Below are 17,106 nucleotides of genomic sequence, written 5' to 3'. Positions count from 1 at the left end.
GCCTAATCATGTTTTGGGTCTCAAAACAGAACTGGGAAACATCACTTTGTACAGCTTGTGAGAATAAATAGAGAAGTGTTTGTGTTATGAAGCTGATCTGGGAATTAAAAGCTGACATTCATGCCATACAATTTGTTGATGGAATATGTCTCTCACTTTAGGACCGCAAGCTGACCAAGGCAGAGCAGCAGCGCTTTAAGGAGGAGGCAGAGATGCTTAAGGGGCTTCAGCACCCCAACATCGTCCGCTTCTATGATTCCTGGGAGTCAGTGCTCCGTGGCAAGAAGTGCATTGTGCTGGTCACTGAACTCATGACTTCAGGAACACTCAAAACGTCAGTATAACTTTAACATGTATCTGTTATTTTCACTTAATATAAACTCACTATTCCTGTGTCTAGTTTGGTCATTTTGTCTTTTTTAATACTCTTTTAACCATAGCCATGGATATAACATTTTGTCTCTCTTTTTTTTAAATAGTGAATTATGTATTTAAAAACAATAAAAGTAATACATTGCACACTGTGCAAACGAATACGTCAATTAAACCCTGAAATATATTCAAAGGTATTTTTTCTGTCTCTTGTTAATTTCAGTTCCTAAGTATTCCTCTTGTTCTTTCTGCACAGTTACCTGAAACGCTTTAAGGTGATGAAACCCAAAGTCCTAAGGAGTTGGTGCAGGCAAATTCTGAAGGGCCTCCACTTCCTTCACACCAGGACTCCTCCAATTGTCCACCGGGATCTCAAGTGTGACAACATCTTCATAACAGGCCCCACTGGCTCAGTCAAAATTGGTGACCTGGGTCTGGCCACTCTTATGAGGACCTCCTTTGCCAAGAGTGTTATAGGTAGGCTAAATATACACAGGAAACTGGGCCTACTAGGTCAGCACCTATAAATATACTTTTCTCTGCATTCAGCACTATTCAGATTTTTCAGTCACTCTTAATATCGATGTGGGGAGCACTTAACATAAACATAGGCCACTGATGAGATGTTTTCTCTCTCAGCCAACTTAAGCAGTGCACTGTGAGTATAGCATAAATTAATACAGCTTTACCCAGGAAGCAAAAACAAACACCAGTAAGATCAGAGTTTGGAGTAAATTTAATTATTTTCTTCGCATAGACTCAAGTGAATACAGGTGGTAACCAGTCATAATGGTGTCTGGTCTTAACAGGAACCCCAGAGTTCATGGCTCCAGAGATGTATGAGGAGCACTATGATGAGTCTGTGGATGTGTATGCCTTTGGGATGTGCATGCTGGAGATGGCTACTTCAGAATACCCCTACTCTGAGTGCCAAAACGCTGCCCAGATCTATCGCAAAGTCACAAGCGTGAGTTTCTCACATTTAAGGTTATGACATTCAATGTATTATACATGTTTTTCCAAATATCTGGTCACATGATCAAAATGTTGTTACATAAAAGAACAAAAATCTACTTCTATATTTTTTATTGAATGCAAATAATTTTTCTTTTCTTACAGGGTATAAAACCAGCCAGCTTTGATAAGGTGAATGATCCAGAGATCAAGGAGATCATCGAAGGCTGCATTCGTCAGAACAAAAGCCAGAGGTAAGCGGGTTTTTTACGACATGATAAAGTGCATTCTCTTATGCAGCATTACTAAACGATAAATCATAAAACATCCTGGTCTGCTTCACCATCCTCTGCTACTACCTTGATAGACTCTCCATCAGAGACCTCCTGAACCATGCTTTCTTTGGGGAGGACACAGGAGTCCGTGTAGAGCTGGCAGAGGAGGACACTGGCACCCAGGACTGTCTGGCTCTCCGGATTTGGGTTGAAGAACCAAAGAAGCTAAAGGGAAAGCACAAGGACAATGAGGCCATTGAGTTCAGCTATGACCTCGAGAATGATAGTGCTGAGGAAGTGGCTCTGGAGATGGTAAGGCCAGAATAATTCCTGCCTAATGAGTATAAAGAGTGCTGATAGGTGTCAGAGATGGTGTATAGTTTCTAGTATGGACTGGAAAAAGGATTTGATGTTTTAAAGCTTGAATGAAGGTCAGGTGTGGAAAATCCTTTAGCTCATTTATCAGCCACTTCAGGACACCTCCCTCTGACCTAGATTCCCTTAGCCTGTAACTAGCCATTAATTAATTAGTCTCTCTTTGTCTCTCACTCTCTCTTTCTCCCTCTCTTCCTCTCTCTTATTACAGGTGAAGTCAGGCTTCTTCCATGAGAGTGATGCCAAGGTGGTGGGAAAGTCCATCCGGGACAGAGTAAATCTGATCAAAAAGTCAAGGGAGCGCCGTCAGCAGCAGGTCCTTCAGCAGCAAGGCTTTGAAGAACGAAGAGATTCCACTCTCACTTCCTACACTTTTCCACATCCATCTTGCCCATCCTCTCATGGGCAAGGGACAGCTGGACAGACAGGTGGAGGTGAAGGGGGCGGAGGTGGAGGAGGAGTGCAGGAGTCTGAGGACCTGCCTGAAGTGGACCAGCATGTCAGACAACAACACATTTTCAGTGGGACAACACTTAGTTTACCAGGTAGAGTTTTCACCTGTATGTTTTGAATGCAAAAACATATCTGTATAAAACACGTTAATATGTGATTATTTCTATGAAAAGCATATTTAGTTTGTGGTTTTACTTGTGTCTTGATTTTTAAAATGTCTTTCACTAATAAGGTGAGAGCATTGGGTCTGCCAGCTGTGACTCTTATGCAAGTGGACAGAGCCAGGCATACTCTCAGCAAGGAGAATCATACACCCACCCCCAGACTGCTCTCCCCCCTATGGTATCTGTATGTCTATGGTTCACTTAATTCATAAATTGTTGCAAACTATTAGGTATTGTCAAAAATCACTGTACTGATAAATTACTTGAAATGTCTTTGCCTACAGAGCACTGGCACATTGTCTCAACCTCAGATGCTCCCAACTGGAGAGAGTGGAAGTGTTTCAAATGTGCCTCTTGGGCAGAGTGTCAGTATGTCCAGCATGTCTGTTGGTCAAAGTGGAGGGGGACCTGTTGGCCAGACATTTCTTCAACCCACTACCATGGTTCCACAGGTATCACCAAGCGTACCTCAACAATATTTTCAGGTGAAAAGAGTGATGATACATATTACCATATTACCATATTTATAATGAGTCTATGACATTTACCATGTGTAGTAAGTACACATGGTAAATGTCATAGTAATGCTGTGGTTCCACTGCTCAGTCACTCTTGGGTTCTTTTCTCTCAAGTAACGTTACTTATCCACAAATCATCCTAATAATTCTCTGAGATTGACCAACTACACACAACACAGGGTTTCTCCCAGAAAGCTTGTTAGCAGAGGTGGTAAAATGAGAAATACAAGCAGTTCTTATTGCCTTATAGTGAATAGTATTTACCAGAAATTTAATATTTTACTTTGTTGTGTCAGTTTATATTTCCACCAAAAAAGCTCATATCTGCTATAATCACTGTGGGAAGCCCTGTTTGTTAAAATTAAAAATGTTGATTATTCATGCTCCTTGCTAACGCTTATTCTCAACCTAATTTTTCTACTACTTTCTCCCCCCCCCTTCCCCTTGTTTCAACACCAATCATCATTCTTTCATTTTCACTGTGTAGTCACAAACATTCCCATCAGATACATTTCAAACAGCCACACCTCATGGATCCGTGCCCCCCTTACAGTCATCCGTACCCCCTAATTCCGCACAAGCACCTATTAATGTTCTCACTACAACGATGCCAGTCAGTGATCCTGCTGGGCTAGCAGGGACCATTGTGCCCCACGCTCGGCAGACCCCACACCCTGCCACTCCCATGCAGCTCACTGACATCATTCCCCAAGCCGCACCCCAGCACACACAGCCTAGCATGATCCCCCAGCCGCCCATTGTCCAACAACAACAACAGCAGATAGTGATGGATCCCCAGACCTCCACCCTTCAGCAGCAGCCACAACAGCAAATGGAGGCCCAGGCCACTCTGCTTGAACAACAACAAGTTAGTGCCACTCAGCCGCCTGCAGAACCATATCAACAGAGCCTTTCAGCAACAGCTGTCCAGAAACATCAACATGAGCCTCAGCAGCAGATCTACATACAGCAGCCTGTCCCGCATGTCCAGCAAGCTTCTCAGCAGCATGCGTTGACCACACAAACAGGTATGGAGCAGCAAGCTAAGACAACACCACAGTCAGGAGACCAACCTCAGGCTTACAAACAGCAACCAACAGGAGATCCTTGTGAGCAGACTATGATACAATCACAACAATTGCAGCAACAGTTTCAGCAACGGCAAACGCTGTTGCAGCAGCAGCAGCAGCAGCAGCTAGGACAAGCTTTACTGCTTGAACAACATCATCTCTATGTACAGCAACAGCTGGACCAGCAGCACCAAAAAGTACTCCTTCAGCAGCAACAGCATGTCCAACTACAACAGCAGCAAGCCCTTATTCAACAACAAGAGCAACAGCAGCAAGGTTTTGTACAAGAACAACCACAACAAGCACTTTTACAACATCAGTTAGAACAACAACAACAGTGTCCTGTACAACAACAGCAGCAGAGCCAGTTATATCAACAAAGTGGGCAACACCAACCTGGATTACATCACGAGCCCGAGACACAACAACTTATTGGACAACAGCAGCAACAAGCCATATTGCAGCAGCAACCCCAGCAGATTCAAAAACAACAGGAACAACTACAACAGCAAGCCTTAATCCAACAAATGGAGCAGCAACAGGCACTGATACAACAGCATCTGCAGCAGCAGTTAATTTTACAGCAGCAGCAGCTACAACAAAAAGCCAAGCTACAGCAACAAGAGCAGCAACAAGTACAACTCAAGCAGCAGATAGAACAGCAACAACAAGTACTGTTGCAGCAACAGTTAGAACAACAGCGGCAGCAACAAGCACTCTTACAACAGCAAGCAGAAAGATTACAGCAACAAGCCCTGATAAAGCAACATATTCAAGAGCAGCACGCTGCAATTATTCAACTTCAAAAAGTGGAAAAACAAGAGTCTCTCACAACTCCAAAAAGTAACAGTGAACAGCAGGTTCAGCAGCAACCAGCTGAAATACAGCACGTGTGTATCCCACAGCTAAACACCATGCAACTTACGGCTCAAACCCCTCAGCACCAGGTGATGGAGAAGCAGGTCCCACTGATTCAGCAGCAGCAAGCGTTTGTTGCCCAGCTTCAGCATCACCCTTCTGTTTTGGAACCTCATATGGCAGTAGGGCCACCAGCTGGAAATGAAACGATTCAGCACCATACTCATATTATCTCGCAGGCCCAGATCCCCATGAACATTCAGGCCACACAGATGCCTGTCAAGGCATCTGCTGTTGTAGCAGCCCAAAGCCTTCCTCTGCAAGGACAAAGTGAAGTTTGTCCCCAGAACCAGAATCAGATCCCAGTTCAGTTAATGGCCCAGTCCACTGCCCCAGCTATGACTGAGCAGGTAACCGCTCCAGCCGCAATGATTCATGGACAGACACAAGTCATCCAGACCCAGCAATCTCCTTTGCAGACTAGCTATCCTGGGCCAGCTACTCCCACACAGAGTCAGGTGACTGCTCAGCCATTAATACAGACTCAGCCTCTGCATGCAGCTATTACTCAGTCCCAGCCATTTCAGGGCCCAGTTCCAAATGTTGAAACTCTGATGATTGGCAAACAAAGCCACACTGCAGTGCAGCCTCAAGCTGCAATTGCTTCAATTCCCGGTCAGATCCAGCATGAGACTCACGTTCAGCAAAATTCTCAAATGCCTGGGCTCATGCAGCCTCAGCTCCAACAACCATCTCCATGCCAGCCTCCAAGTCAAGTACATAGTCAGCCTGCTGATGGCCTTTTGACCGCTCAATATGTCCCTCAGCCTACCCACCAAGTCATACCCTCTGTACAGCAGGATTTAAGTCAAATAACACAACAGCAGGAACAACCACCCATTCTCCAGTATCAGCAAATGGTCCTGTCTCCTAGCTCAACTGGGAACATTGGAATGAAAGCAGAGGGCGTGGGTTCAGTAGTTGATCCAACAAATTTTGTTTCCGCTCCTGTTCAGGCTGGACAAGCATATAGTTCAGGCCAAACAATGGTTCATCAAGTTGCTCAGACCCAGCAGCAGTCCATAGGAATCACTGTTGACCCTTCAGTCATTCAGGCAATCTCGGCACCAACTGAGCACCACCACCAACACATACAGAAGCCTTCTCAAGTGCAGCAACAGTTAGCACCTTCTCCCCAAGCCCAGTTAATGACACAGACCATCCCACATCCCATCCAACAAACACCTGGACCACCTCCTCTACAGCAGTCAATGATAAGCTATGATGAAAGTCAGCTTCCTCCTTCATCTACTCCACATCTGGTAACCCAGCCCCCTGCCCTGTTAGGCCCCAGTAATGTGGCTGAATCTCAGTCCAAGAGAGGTACCCTGCCCCCATATAGTCACCTAGTGGCAGGTGGCCCTCCATCTCCTCAGCACCAGGCTAGGCAGATGTTGCCAGCACACACACACACACAAACCAGCAACCAGGCCCAAACACACTCACAGACACATGCTCAGGCACAGACTCATTCTCACACACAAACACATGCTGAGGTTTCTCTTTCTGAACAGCCTGTCCTGCCCCAAGCTGTCTTTCCTGCACAAATACCCCTCAGCGCTACCCATACCACATCTCTACCATCGCTCCCATCCCTTCCACCTCACCATCCTGCTGCTGCTCCTGCTCCAGAGCTGCCTACATCTCCTCCAGCAGCCCAGGTAACCTTACCAGGGCAGGCCGACTTTGTACCCACCTCCCCTCCGCCTGTTGCTACTCTACAATCGCTTGATTCTAATGTCCCCAAACTGCCCCAAGCCTTGCTGAAAGACTGTGACCTTTCCCTGCTGGGCATTTCTCAGGTACAGGAAGCATGACAGTTTGCTGTATTAATTATAGATCATGTTTACTTTGTTGATACAGCGCCAGAATGAGTGAGGATCCTAACAAAATGTTTTTAAATGCTTTGATTGATTCCAGCTTTTGATTCAGACGAACACATTTTGATCCTTAAAATTAAGCATTATAATAGGACAGTAGTAATTTTAGGTTATAATATTGGTAATGACATTATCACTTTACTTACATCTGATGTTGCTAGTGTTTTTATATGTGTGTGTGTGTTTCTCTTCGCCTGTGTACTTGTCTGATTTTGTGTATGTATATATACCCATCGCAGGATGGTCCATACCATATGAGTGCAGAATGCCACTCTTCTTCAGGGTATGTCTAATTGTACTGGCTAATCTCCATTAAATAATCATTTCTAATATAAGCACAGATGCAATATTCTAGTTGCCTTTTGTCTCCTCTTGTCCTGTCTTGACATGCAACATTTGTTTCACCCTCAGGTCTCTCCCAGCTAATGGTGAAGATGTTCTGCAGCTTATGGCGAATGGGAAGTTAGATAAATTAAAAGGTCAGAGAAGAGCTTCCTCTCAGAGGACTGAGAAAGTTTCACATCAGTTTCAACTGAGCATGCTCCAGGTGAGCACACACACTCACACACACAAACAGATTAAAAAAAGTGCAAGTACATAATGATATTGTCCTTAACTCCATAGGTGTCAGGCAGTGGGGACAATATGGTTGAGTGTCAGTTGGAGACCCATAGCAACAAGATGGTGACATTTAAATTTGGCATTGAAGGGGACGCGCCAGAGGACATAGCAGATTACATGGTACACTGCCTATATATTGAAATAGATTACACTGATGCTGAAAATGATCATGACATGTTTTTAATAGTTGTTATTTTGTTACTTTTTTAGGTGGAGGAGGACTTTGTCCTTGATGTGGAGAAAGACAAATTTGTTGATGAACTTAGATCAATAGTTAGGAAAGCTCATGAAATTCTTGAGACACATTCACAGGTATGTTGATTTACATTTGCTTTCTTTTCTGCTGTTTCATTTTTTGAATAATGATTAAATAAAACCTCTATTTCTCTATTAGACTGGATCGACAGACCAATTACATGTGAGCACTCCTACAAGCTCAGGTGAGTTTATGAATATGTATAAATAGTCTTCTTCAGTGACAGACTTGTACGTTTTTAAAAACGTATCTGTGTTGATCGTTTCTCAGTGGACTCAGTGCCCCATTCCTCTCCAGTGGGACGCTGGCGCTTTTTTATCAATCAGACCATCCGCCATAGAGACTCCCTGTCCAGACAAGGAGCAGCCACACCTCCACCCACTACAGAGTCACGGGTTCCCCAGTCTCCTCAAAAAGAGAAAGGTGAGTTCTATGCAGATCAGTTTTAATGCTGTGGCTTACTAAGGCAGCATAACAGAAACTAACTCTGTGTTCTTCTCTACGACTGTAGAAATTGAAGCATCCCACAGCTTGGAGTCTTTGACTGGATTGGCCTCTCCTTCCTGCCCCACCCTTTTTGCCACCTCCCCCCCAGTTTCCTCTGTCTCAGTCCCTGCCTCAATGGCTCCCTCAGCCACTGCTGCCCCTGCACCTCTTACCACTGCCTCTCAAAACATCTCTGGGCCATCCTCAGTCCCTGTCACTGCCTCAGATGGTCTTGAATTGCCAGTGCACACCTCAGCTTCTGCTGAAGTTTACAGTACACCTTCAACTTTGGCAATACATGCTGCTGCTAATTTCCCCACCTTGTCTCCTGCTCCTACTGTTGTGTCTCCCACACCCATCGCCATTTCCCCTGACAACCTCACTTCTCCAGGAACTAATGTTTGCTCCACTGTAGGTCAAAGTATAGGCGATACGGTGATCACTGCTAGAGGGCCATGTGTGTCTGCAGTAGACCAGTCTTCAGCCTCTTTTCATTCCCCCCCTGCTGCCGCAGTAGTGTCCTCTGCAGTTAGCCAAGTTGGCATTGATCAGCAGCAGACACTTACCCAGGTGGCCAAGCCAGTCCCGCCACAACTACAGCCTCAGCCACTGCCACAGCCACAGCTACAGCCACCACTACAGCCACGGCCACTACTACAGCCACAGCCACAGCTACAAACAACACAACAGCCACAGCTACAGCCACCACAACAGCCACAGCCACAGCCACAGCTACAGCCACCACTACAGCCACAGCTACAGCCGCAGGCACAGCCTACATTACAGCAGCAGGTACCTGCAGTGCAACAGCAGCTACATGGAATACAGTTTGAACAGCAGATACAGAAGCCAACACCACCACAACATCAAGTGTACCAAGAACAGACTCCGCTGCAGTCTCTGCAGCAATTACAGCAACAGCAAGTAATGCAACAACAAATACCAATTCAACAACAGCTGACTGAGGTGCAGGTGCCCCCACAGCAAGGTCATGCAGAGCTGTTACAACAGTCTGTGCCTCTGCATCAGTATCTGCCACCACTGCCGCTCCAGCAGACCCAACAACCCCTTGCTCAACAGCAAGCATCACAGTATACCCAGCAGTTGGTGCAACAGTTACCACAGCAGGTTATGGCACCCCAAGCTGCTGTAGTGCCCCAGCAGCAGGCACAGATTGATTATCAACAGCAGCAACAGCTAAACCTACAGCAGACAATACACTTGCATCAACAGCAACTGGTGCAGCAGCAGCTACAGCAGCACCAGCTGTTAATGGGGGCTGTGGTTTTGAACCCTGATCAAAGCCAAATGCTGCCCTTGTCAATTAGTCAACAGTTTCTTCAGCAGCAAACACAGGTGAGCGTTAGCCCTGTACCCCAACAATGGATTCCACAACAACCTCAAGTGCCTGCTGAGCTAGTACAACATGTACAGTCACAGAAGCAGTTGCAGCACATTGAGCAGCCACAGGACATAGTTAAAGCCATGGACACACCTCAAAAACAGCAGCTCCAGAAGCAGTCGTCTTTACAGATGTCGGAGTCAGAGGTATCCACGGGAGAGACAAGTGTTACAGAGGACACAGGCAGTTACTCTGCCCCTTTTAACCCCTCTTCTGACTCCTCTCTACCACCTCTCCATCTTGGCTCTGCTGAAGTCCCATTACCCAGTCTCTCCCTCACAATGACACCATCACCTGCTCAGCCTTCTTCTGTGGCCGAGTCAGACAGTGAAGGCCCCCCTAAAATTGAATTTGTAGACAACCGCATAAAGACTTTGGATGAAAAACTGAGAAACTTGTTGTACCAAGAGTATAGCACTGGGGCAGCATCTACTGGGGTAGCTGCCTCTGGCCCTACATCAGCTGCTTCCACATCAGCTGGAGGTGACGAGTCATCTGAGCCACAGTCACTCCACCACTCATCTTTCCACCCACCTGCCTCCTCTTCAGATACTTCCCCCCACTCTTCATCCTCTACAACATCTTGTACCACCTCCCGTTCCTCCTCCACCTCTCCTGACCCAGAGAGGCAGGGAGGGGAAGAGGAAGCTTCCTCAGAAGTACCCAACTCAGTGGAGTTGGGCCCAGTGGAGCAGCGGCCTGGCCCATCTGTCTCCTCCACCTCTGCCTCATCTACCCCGACCGCCTGTCTTCTGCCACCTAATCAGGATGATTCTGCTGGGCCCCAGCGCCCACCTGTACCAGGAGAACCCACCATTGTGAGTGAATACTACAGAATTCTTTCACTCTACTGAATCTGCTTTGTTTAACTGTTTATATTTCAGAGTGTAAATGTGTCTCCACTTTGTCTGTGAATTTCTGTAAAAAATGTAAATGTTTCTCTCCGTTTTGCACATCTCCATGCAGCCACTCTTAATTGTCTTAACTGTTCTAGGCTGTAGCCCCCCACTCTGATACCAGTGGCACTGGAGACGCATCATGGCCCCCCAATCAGCACCCGATCCCCCTCCGGCATGGACAGCAGCAGCACAATGCAGGAGGTGGATATTTTGGCCTAAACCTGACATGTCCTAGTATCAGAAATCCTGTTAGCAAGAAATCCTGGACTCGAAAATTCAAAAACTGGGCATGCAAACTGCGCCACTCCGCCAGCTTGTTCAAGAAGCCCAGAGTCCAGCAAGGTAGCGTCCTTTTAGGGAGCAAGCAAGCGTGCATGTGCACGCGCGCGAGAGTGAGTGAGTGAGCGAGCGAAAGCGAGACAGAAAGAGAGAGAGAGCGAGGGGGAGAATGTGATGTTGGGGCATGCACCTAAAGCTAATACCTAGTGCTAGTTTTAACATAGTAAAATAACCTTCTTAATCTTCATGAATTAATATAAGTTAATGTTAATGGATGTTGATGTTTACAGTCAATCATCTAGGTTTTGTATCACTTGTCATGTGACTATAGTTCACTTGTAATGTCAGTGTTGATGTCATTGCATACATAACTGTCTATTTGTTTCTTTCATTTTTTTCTAAATTCCTTTTACTAAATATTTTCTTGGCAATCTTTCTTTTTTTGCATGGGTTGCTCACTCGGAGCAAGAACAGTGGAGAGTAGAGACAGAGGGTGGGAGATTGGCCAGTAGTAGGAAGCAGTCGGCATCAGAAATCTCATGCCCTCCCAATGCAGATGAGCTCTGAAGTAAAGCCCAGCTGTGCTTGTGCCCAGGACATATCCCATCATATGACATCCCCACCTCTTTGCCCCAAGCCCACAGGCACTGCCAGCAGCAACCATCTCACCTCCTCACCTTCACCTGCTGGCTCAGTGTAGACAGCATCATGCTACTCACCAAATTTCGCAGAAGTAACAGATGCTAAGTTGCAAAGTTAATATTTTCTAAGCTGCAATGCAGTATGTTCAATCACTCACTGTCACTCACAGTATAGGAGTTTAAAGTTCATATAATGCAATTTTTTTGAGGTTGTATTTAAAGTTGTGATATTTTATTCTATTTGAATGTTAAGTTATTGTTCAGTTTCAATGGGTAGGCTTTTCACTCGGCTGAGATTTATCATGCTCATTTATATATGTATGATGTGTAGCAGTAGCTTAGATCCTCTGCTATAAGAACACACGCATGAGCATGTATGTTATGTTCTACACGACTAATAATGGACCATTATCTGTAAGTAACATCCGTGTTAGGCTGCACATTTTTATGTTAAGTTTATGTTTATCCTAAATAACCTTGTGATCATCCATGTATAGACCAAGCTAATGTTCGTATTTCCAAATGTCAAACACACTGTCCAGTATCACTGCATTTGCAATCTGGATACAGATGTCAAATGTGATACTGGGCTTTGTTGTCTGGTATATGAGTGGGTTAGAGAGAATGAGAGTGTGGATGTGTGGGTGGGTGGGGTACACTGTTCACAACTGTCATTTCACCATATGATTTTTCTTTTTTTAATTTAATGACTTGCTACAGTTTGATTTTTCAAATGAAACAAACTTTTACCACTCCTCCCCACACTCCCAATATATCTTTCTTTTAAGCTTTATGTATATATATATATATTAATAACATATGTATACATGTAATAGACATGCATGCTACAAGTCACAAAGTTGATGATGATTTTTTTTAACACTGTGCCTTTGTGTTTGTGCCCCATGTCTGTCCGTGTTCACCTGTATGTCTCACTTCCATTCACATGTTGCTGTTGTTTTTGTGTGCCTGTCTCATATTTTATGTGCCCTTTATACATGTTTGTCTGTTCTCTGTGTCCTTGTTGCCCCTTTTTTTATATCTATCTCTTTATCAGATGGGCTTTCAAGCAACCAGGGCCTCAGTGAAGAAAAAGAGGTGGCGCCCATAAATCCACCTCAGTCACGCAAAGGACGATTTCAGGTAGCAGTAGTAGCACTGATTTTATCCTTGCCACAGTCTGAACAAGCGACAAATGCCTCTCACATCCTCTGCCATCAGGTGACTCCGGTGCCCCAGACCTCTCCTCCAAAGGATGTGCCATCAGGCCACGGTAGCACTCACAGGAAAGTGGGGCGCTTCTCAGTTACTCAGACTGAAACTAAGAAGGAGGAACGGCAGACTGACAGCTCCCCAGTGTCTCCTGATTTGCACCGGGAGAGGAGGAAATCTCGGGCAAAAGACGGGGATAAAGAGGAAAGTAGGCGGACCCCATCAATGGCTCACCCGCCTCGAGGTCTAGGGCATAGCCACTCACCACTGGGAAGCAGTGATGATGATGATGAGAGTGAGCTGGAGGATGAAGACCTGAGACGAGAACTACATAAGCTAAGGGAGAAGTAAGTCATTGAATGGAAAAGTTTTTTTAATTGATTTTTTTTCTATTTTTCTGCTAGCAGTATATATAACACATCTCTTATTTTGTAGGCACATCAGAGAGGTGGTTTCCCTTCAGGCTCAGCAGAACAGAGAACTTCAGGAGCTTTATAGACAGCTTCGATCCCTCAAAGACCAAAGGCAGAGTCTGCCTGTCTCTCTGTCCCGAACACCTCCTCTTCCAGCTGCGCCTCCTGTCCTCTCTCCTCGCAGGCCCAGGCCAGCCAAAACCAAGCTTCGATCCCGGCCTCACTCTCATGTCGATAACAATGGAGTCACACACTCTGGTAAGAGTTTTAATAAATTCTATCTTCCTCAGTTTCTTTCATTATGTGTAACATCTTCTCCTTCTACTCATGTGTAATCTAGGGATTCAGCAGTCAAGTAGTTTCTCAGGAAGTGAGCAGAATAGATTGTCACTGTACTGCAACCCAGAGCACCGCTCGTCACTGCCTGCTAAAAGAGGTAAAAGTTTGTCATGTGATAAATCTGGAAAATACATTATTGGTGCCGGTCAAGTTCTTATTTGTTATTGTTTTTATTTTTTTCACAGATCACAGTCCTTTAAGAAAAAGCACATTCACAGATGAACTGCATAAACTTGTTGATAATTGGACAAAAGATCCGGTGGGCAGTGCCCCGCCTAAGCCTTCACTGAATCAAATCAAGCAGATTCAGCAGGTGCAGGAGCTGGGAGGCTGGAGCCAGTCAGCAGAGGTAGGACCATACATTATGTGTACATATTTTTTTCATACCATACAAACATTTCTGATATTTGAATCAAAACAAATAATGTACTGAAGTCAGAAAGCATCCATTTCAGAGCCACCGATACCAAATTATTCTTTTCTCCTGTCATGTTGTCTCAGTTTTCATTGTCATATTGCTTACAGGTGGCCCCACCTGGTTGGTTTCCAGTGGCACAACTGAACCCCCAGGCACCCCCAGCCCCTACCAGCTTGACTGGGGCCTCCTCTTCCCCTTACAAAGGTGGAGGAAACCTGTCTACCCTGCAGTCTCCGGGACCAGCACCCAAAACACACATGGCTCAAGTGCCACAGATGCAGCAAAGTTTACACCTCCATCAGTCTCTTCCCCTCCAGCAGATGACCTTTCAGCAGTCCCCACTCCACCAGCAAATACCACAGCCCCGGATGCAAACTCCCATACAGTCACTGTCACAGGCACAACCCATCGCTCAGCTGCCCCACTCACCCCCTCAAAGCCAACCGCTGCTGCCTTCCCAAATGCCAACATCACCAAAGTCCACAGCCACATCTCTGCTGCCCGGCAGTGGCACTGTTGCTCCCACAGATACCACCACTACTACTGCAGCGGCATTTTGCTCCTGCTCTTCATCCTCTTCCACATGTTCATCATCTTGCTCTACTGCTGCTCTACCTTCCAGTGCCAAAATTCACCCAACACCCCCCACCTCTACTCTTCCTCTGGGACAGAAATGAAACTGAGTGAAGTGTGAGGTCAATATGGATATCCAAGAGATGGAAGTATTAAGTGTGTCAGGACGTAAAGCAGATCCATTTTGGAGTGTTACTTCTGTGTATGCGTGCAAGATGTGTGACTGCATTGAATATGTGGATTCCAGTGTCCTTCTGGATGAGATGGGAAATGAATGTGAAAGAAAGATAATAGATTTGTGCACGTACATGGAACACAGTCATGATATGTTTGGATGTCGAGATGTATAAAGTCTTTAATGTATGAGTGTGTGCATTTATGAGTGTGAGTAAGTGTTTATGGATTATCTGAGTACATATCACTTACGTCCTTCGACACAAAATAAGTCATGTTTTTGTTTGAAAACCAACTTAGCTGGACCTGAAATCTCCCTAAGCAGAGACAAGAAGGACAAAATTGACAGTGTTGACATTTTTTGTTTAATTTGTCAATGCTAACATGAAAGGACTATCGATTTTTAAAAGTGCAATTAGTAATGGTCATCTAAATTGATCAGCATGTATTGTATTGATTTGTCTGTGAGGCATAAAATATTTTTGTAAAAGCACAGTGATGACAGTACCAGGCGCATAAAGGATTTGTTTTCATGATCTTTTTAAACTGTAGGCCTACAGCACACGGCCTTTCAATGGGCAATGTAAAAACAAACGAAACAACAGCATGTCAGCGAGTGGAGCACGGTGAACGTCTCTGGCAACCGTCTTTACCACAGTGCAACCAAGCATACTGTTGCAGTATCAGCATGTGCTTCATTTGTTGTGTTTTGTTTTTAATATAAGACAGTCTGACCAGGATCAGATGAATTTATAATATGATGAGAAATTGAAATACACCATTTGAGAATACCTGGCTACACTCAGCCCCAGACTGCATGACCTTCTGACTTAAAGACTTGCCTGAGTGCAAATTGCTTGCACTTGCTGCATATTCATGAATCTCGCAGTTACTGTTTACGGCCTACTGTGGTAATCAGTCATTGGTAAATTTGCTTTTAGTATGAAATGCTTTCACATTTGACTTGTTTTGCTTTTGGTTTGAGCTGGGCATATCAAAGTATATCAGTGTCATGCTGAGAAAGACGAAAAGAGAAAAACTGCCAAGTTATTATTGACTGGGGGAACCCATATTGCCTTTTTAAATTACTGCATTTTTGTGAGTGTGTGAGTGTATATTGTTTTGTGTGACAAAGCTTTGTGATAGTCTGATGGTATATTGCATTATAAATTGCATCCCCGTTTCTTTGATCAAAATCAGCCTATCAAATGTCACTATACTCAAATGGAAATGTTTACTCTCCCTGTTGCTTTTGCTTCCTCAAACAACAAAACAAGTGAGATCTTAGATCATGTACTGGTTGTAAGTTTGATGTTCAACACTATTTGTCAGCCTTGTTTGCAATTGTAAGAATTTCTTTATTTCAGTTGTGATCTATTTAGTCTTTGACCATAGGCTGTCTGTGTGAATGCATTGATCAGAAGCTAAAATGTGGGCCATAAGCTGTGCTTCTGGCACACCACTAAAGGTTTACTCGAAAATGTTCCATTCCTCTATTTTGAAACTCACTTCATTTCTAGATGCAGAGTACAGTAACATATCAGCAGCAGATATATTACTGTACACCTATTGGCTTATCGGTGCACTTAGCCATACACACATTTGACCATTGATGGTCGGGAGTTAAATACATTTTTTTGGTGTAATAAGTAGCCTGCAGTCGAAGCAGCATTTCTATTTTTTATTAATGATAGAGAGATTGTGTGCCACAGGAAACAGGAGATTGTACTGATGGTTGCTCAGTGTGAGTCAGACACAAAACATCAATGGTCAAGAAGGAATAGTTAATGCTAAAAGGTATGGTTGTTCAGAAACTGCATAACATAAAATATGACAAAGTTCTCTGTATTTGTTGCTTTTCAAGATTACCCACATTTTCACAGAGATGTAGTTCATTATTAGTGAAGGTGAGACACTGTGTTGTCATGTCTGATACTAACATGTATCTAACAAGCTGCAGCCTCACAGTCATGATTCATGATTTGGAGCTGGCTTTGTCCTTGAAGTGTTACCAAAATGTTATCTAAAAGATAAAGATTATTTTTGTATTTTGGAATGAGGTTGTACAAATTGTAAAATTGTGTTCTCATCACTTTAAATCAGAGGCTATTTGAAACTAGAAAACAATGGTTTTTATCCCTGTTTACATGGGACTCCCTGCCTTGATATACCTCTCGAGTCCTGACAGGCCAGGGTCATGTAATAATGATTAAAAATTAAATCATTTCTGACATCTTATTTCATCTTTAAACTATAAACCCAGATTATATATATTACACCAGCCTTCTTGCTAGGTTGCAGATTAAATATGTTAAGCTCACAAAGTAATAAAAACTCTGGGGAGTCCCAAAATAGCACTACTGAGAACCAGACAAAAAGTACATTTGGCCAGAGAAACATAAAAAAGTGTGTTG

At 44.4% G+C, this 17,106-nt stretch overlaps 1 protein-coding gene across 6 annotated transcripts in view; it reads left to right on the top strand.

The window, feature by feature from the left end:
- Window positions 1–17,106, top strand: part of wnk3 (WNK lysine deficient protein kinase 3) — a 32,981-nt gene extending 15,875 nt beyond the window's left edge. For 2 of the 6 annotated variants that reach the window (XM_028410521.1, XM_028410520.1), the window contains exons 3-25: window positions 162–334; window positions 629–849; window positions 1,182–1,339; window positions 1,492–1,580; window positions 1,694–1,913; window positions 2,188–2,521; window positions 2,662–2,777; window positions 2,878–3,078; window positions 3,599–6,901; window positions 7,219–7,262; window positions 7,391–7,526; window positions 7,604–7,720; window positions 7,811–7,912; window positions 7,995–8,040; window positions 8,127–8,279; window positions 8,368–10,562; window positions 10,739–10,985; window positions 12,621–12,706; window positions 12,785–13,122; window positions 13,211–13,446; window positions 13,529–13,624; window positions 13,713–13,876; window positions 14,053–17,106. In XM_028410521.1, the coding sequence (XP_028266322.1) occupies window positions 162–334; window positions 629–849; window positions 1,182–1,339; window positions 1,492–1,580; window positions 1,694–1,913; window positions 2,188–2,521; window positions 2,662–2,777; window positions 2,878–3,078; window positions 3,599–6,901; window positions 7,219–7,262; window positions 7,391–7,526; window positions 7,604–7,720; window positions 7,811–7,912; window positions 7,995–8,040; window positions 8,127–8,279; window positions 8,368–10,562; window positions 10,739–10,985; window positions 12,621–12,706; window positions 12,785–13,122; window positions 13,211–13,446; window positions 13,529–13,624; window positions 13,713–13,876; window positions 14,053–14,622 (9,345 nt within the window). In that variant the 3' untranslated portion in view covers window positions 14,623–17,106. The remainder of the gene's footprint in view (window positions 1–161; window positions 335–628; window positions 850–1,181; window positions 1,340–1,491; window positions 1,581–1,693; window positions 1,914–2,187; window positions 2,522–2,661; window positions 2,778–2,877; window positions 3,079–3,598; window positions 6,902–7,218; window positions 7,263–7,390; window positions 7,527–7,603; window positions 7,721–7,810; window positions 7,913–7,994; window positions 8,041–8,126; window positions 8,280–8,367; window positions 10,563–10,738; window positions 10,986–12,620; window positions 12,707–12,784; window positions 13,123–13,210; window positions 13,447–13,528; window positions 13,625–13,712; window positions 13,877–14,052) is intronic. The other 4 variants (XM_028410522.1, XM_028410523.1, XM_028410524.1 and 1 more) reach the window with 4 other exon arrangements.

This window comes from Parambassis ranga, chromosome 7 (genome assembly GCF_900634625.1).
Source record: "Parambassis ranga chromosome 7, fParRan2.1, whole genome shotgun sequence".
Taxonomy (NCBI): domain Eukaryota; kingdom Metazoa; phylum Chordata; class Actinopteri; family Ambassidae; genus Parambassis; species Parambassis ranga.
This window is presented reverse-complemented; position numbering and strand designations above follow the sequence as displayed.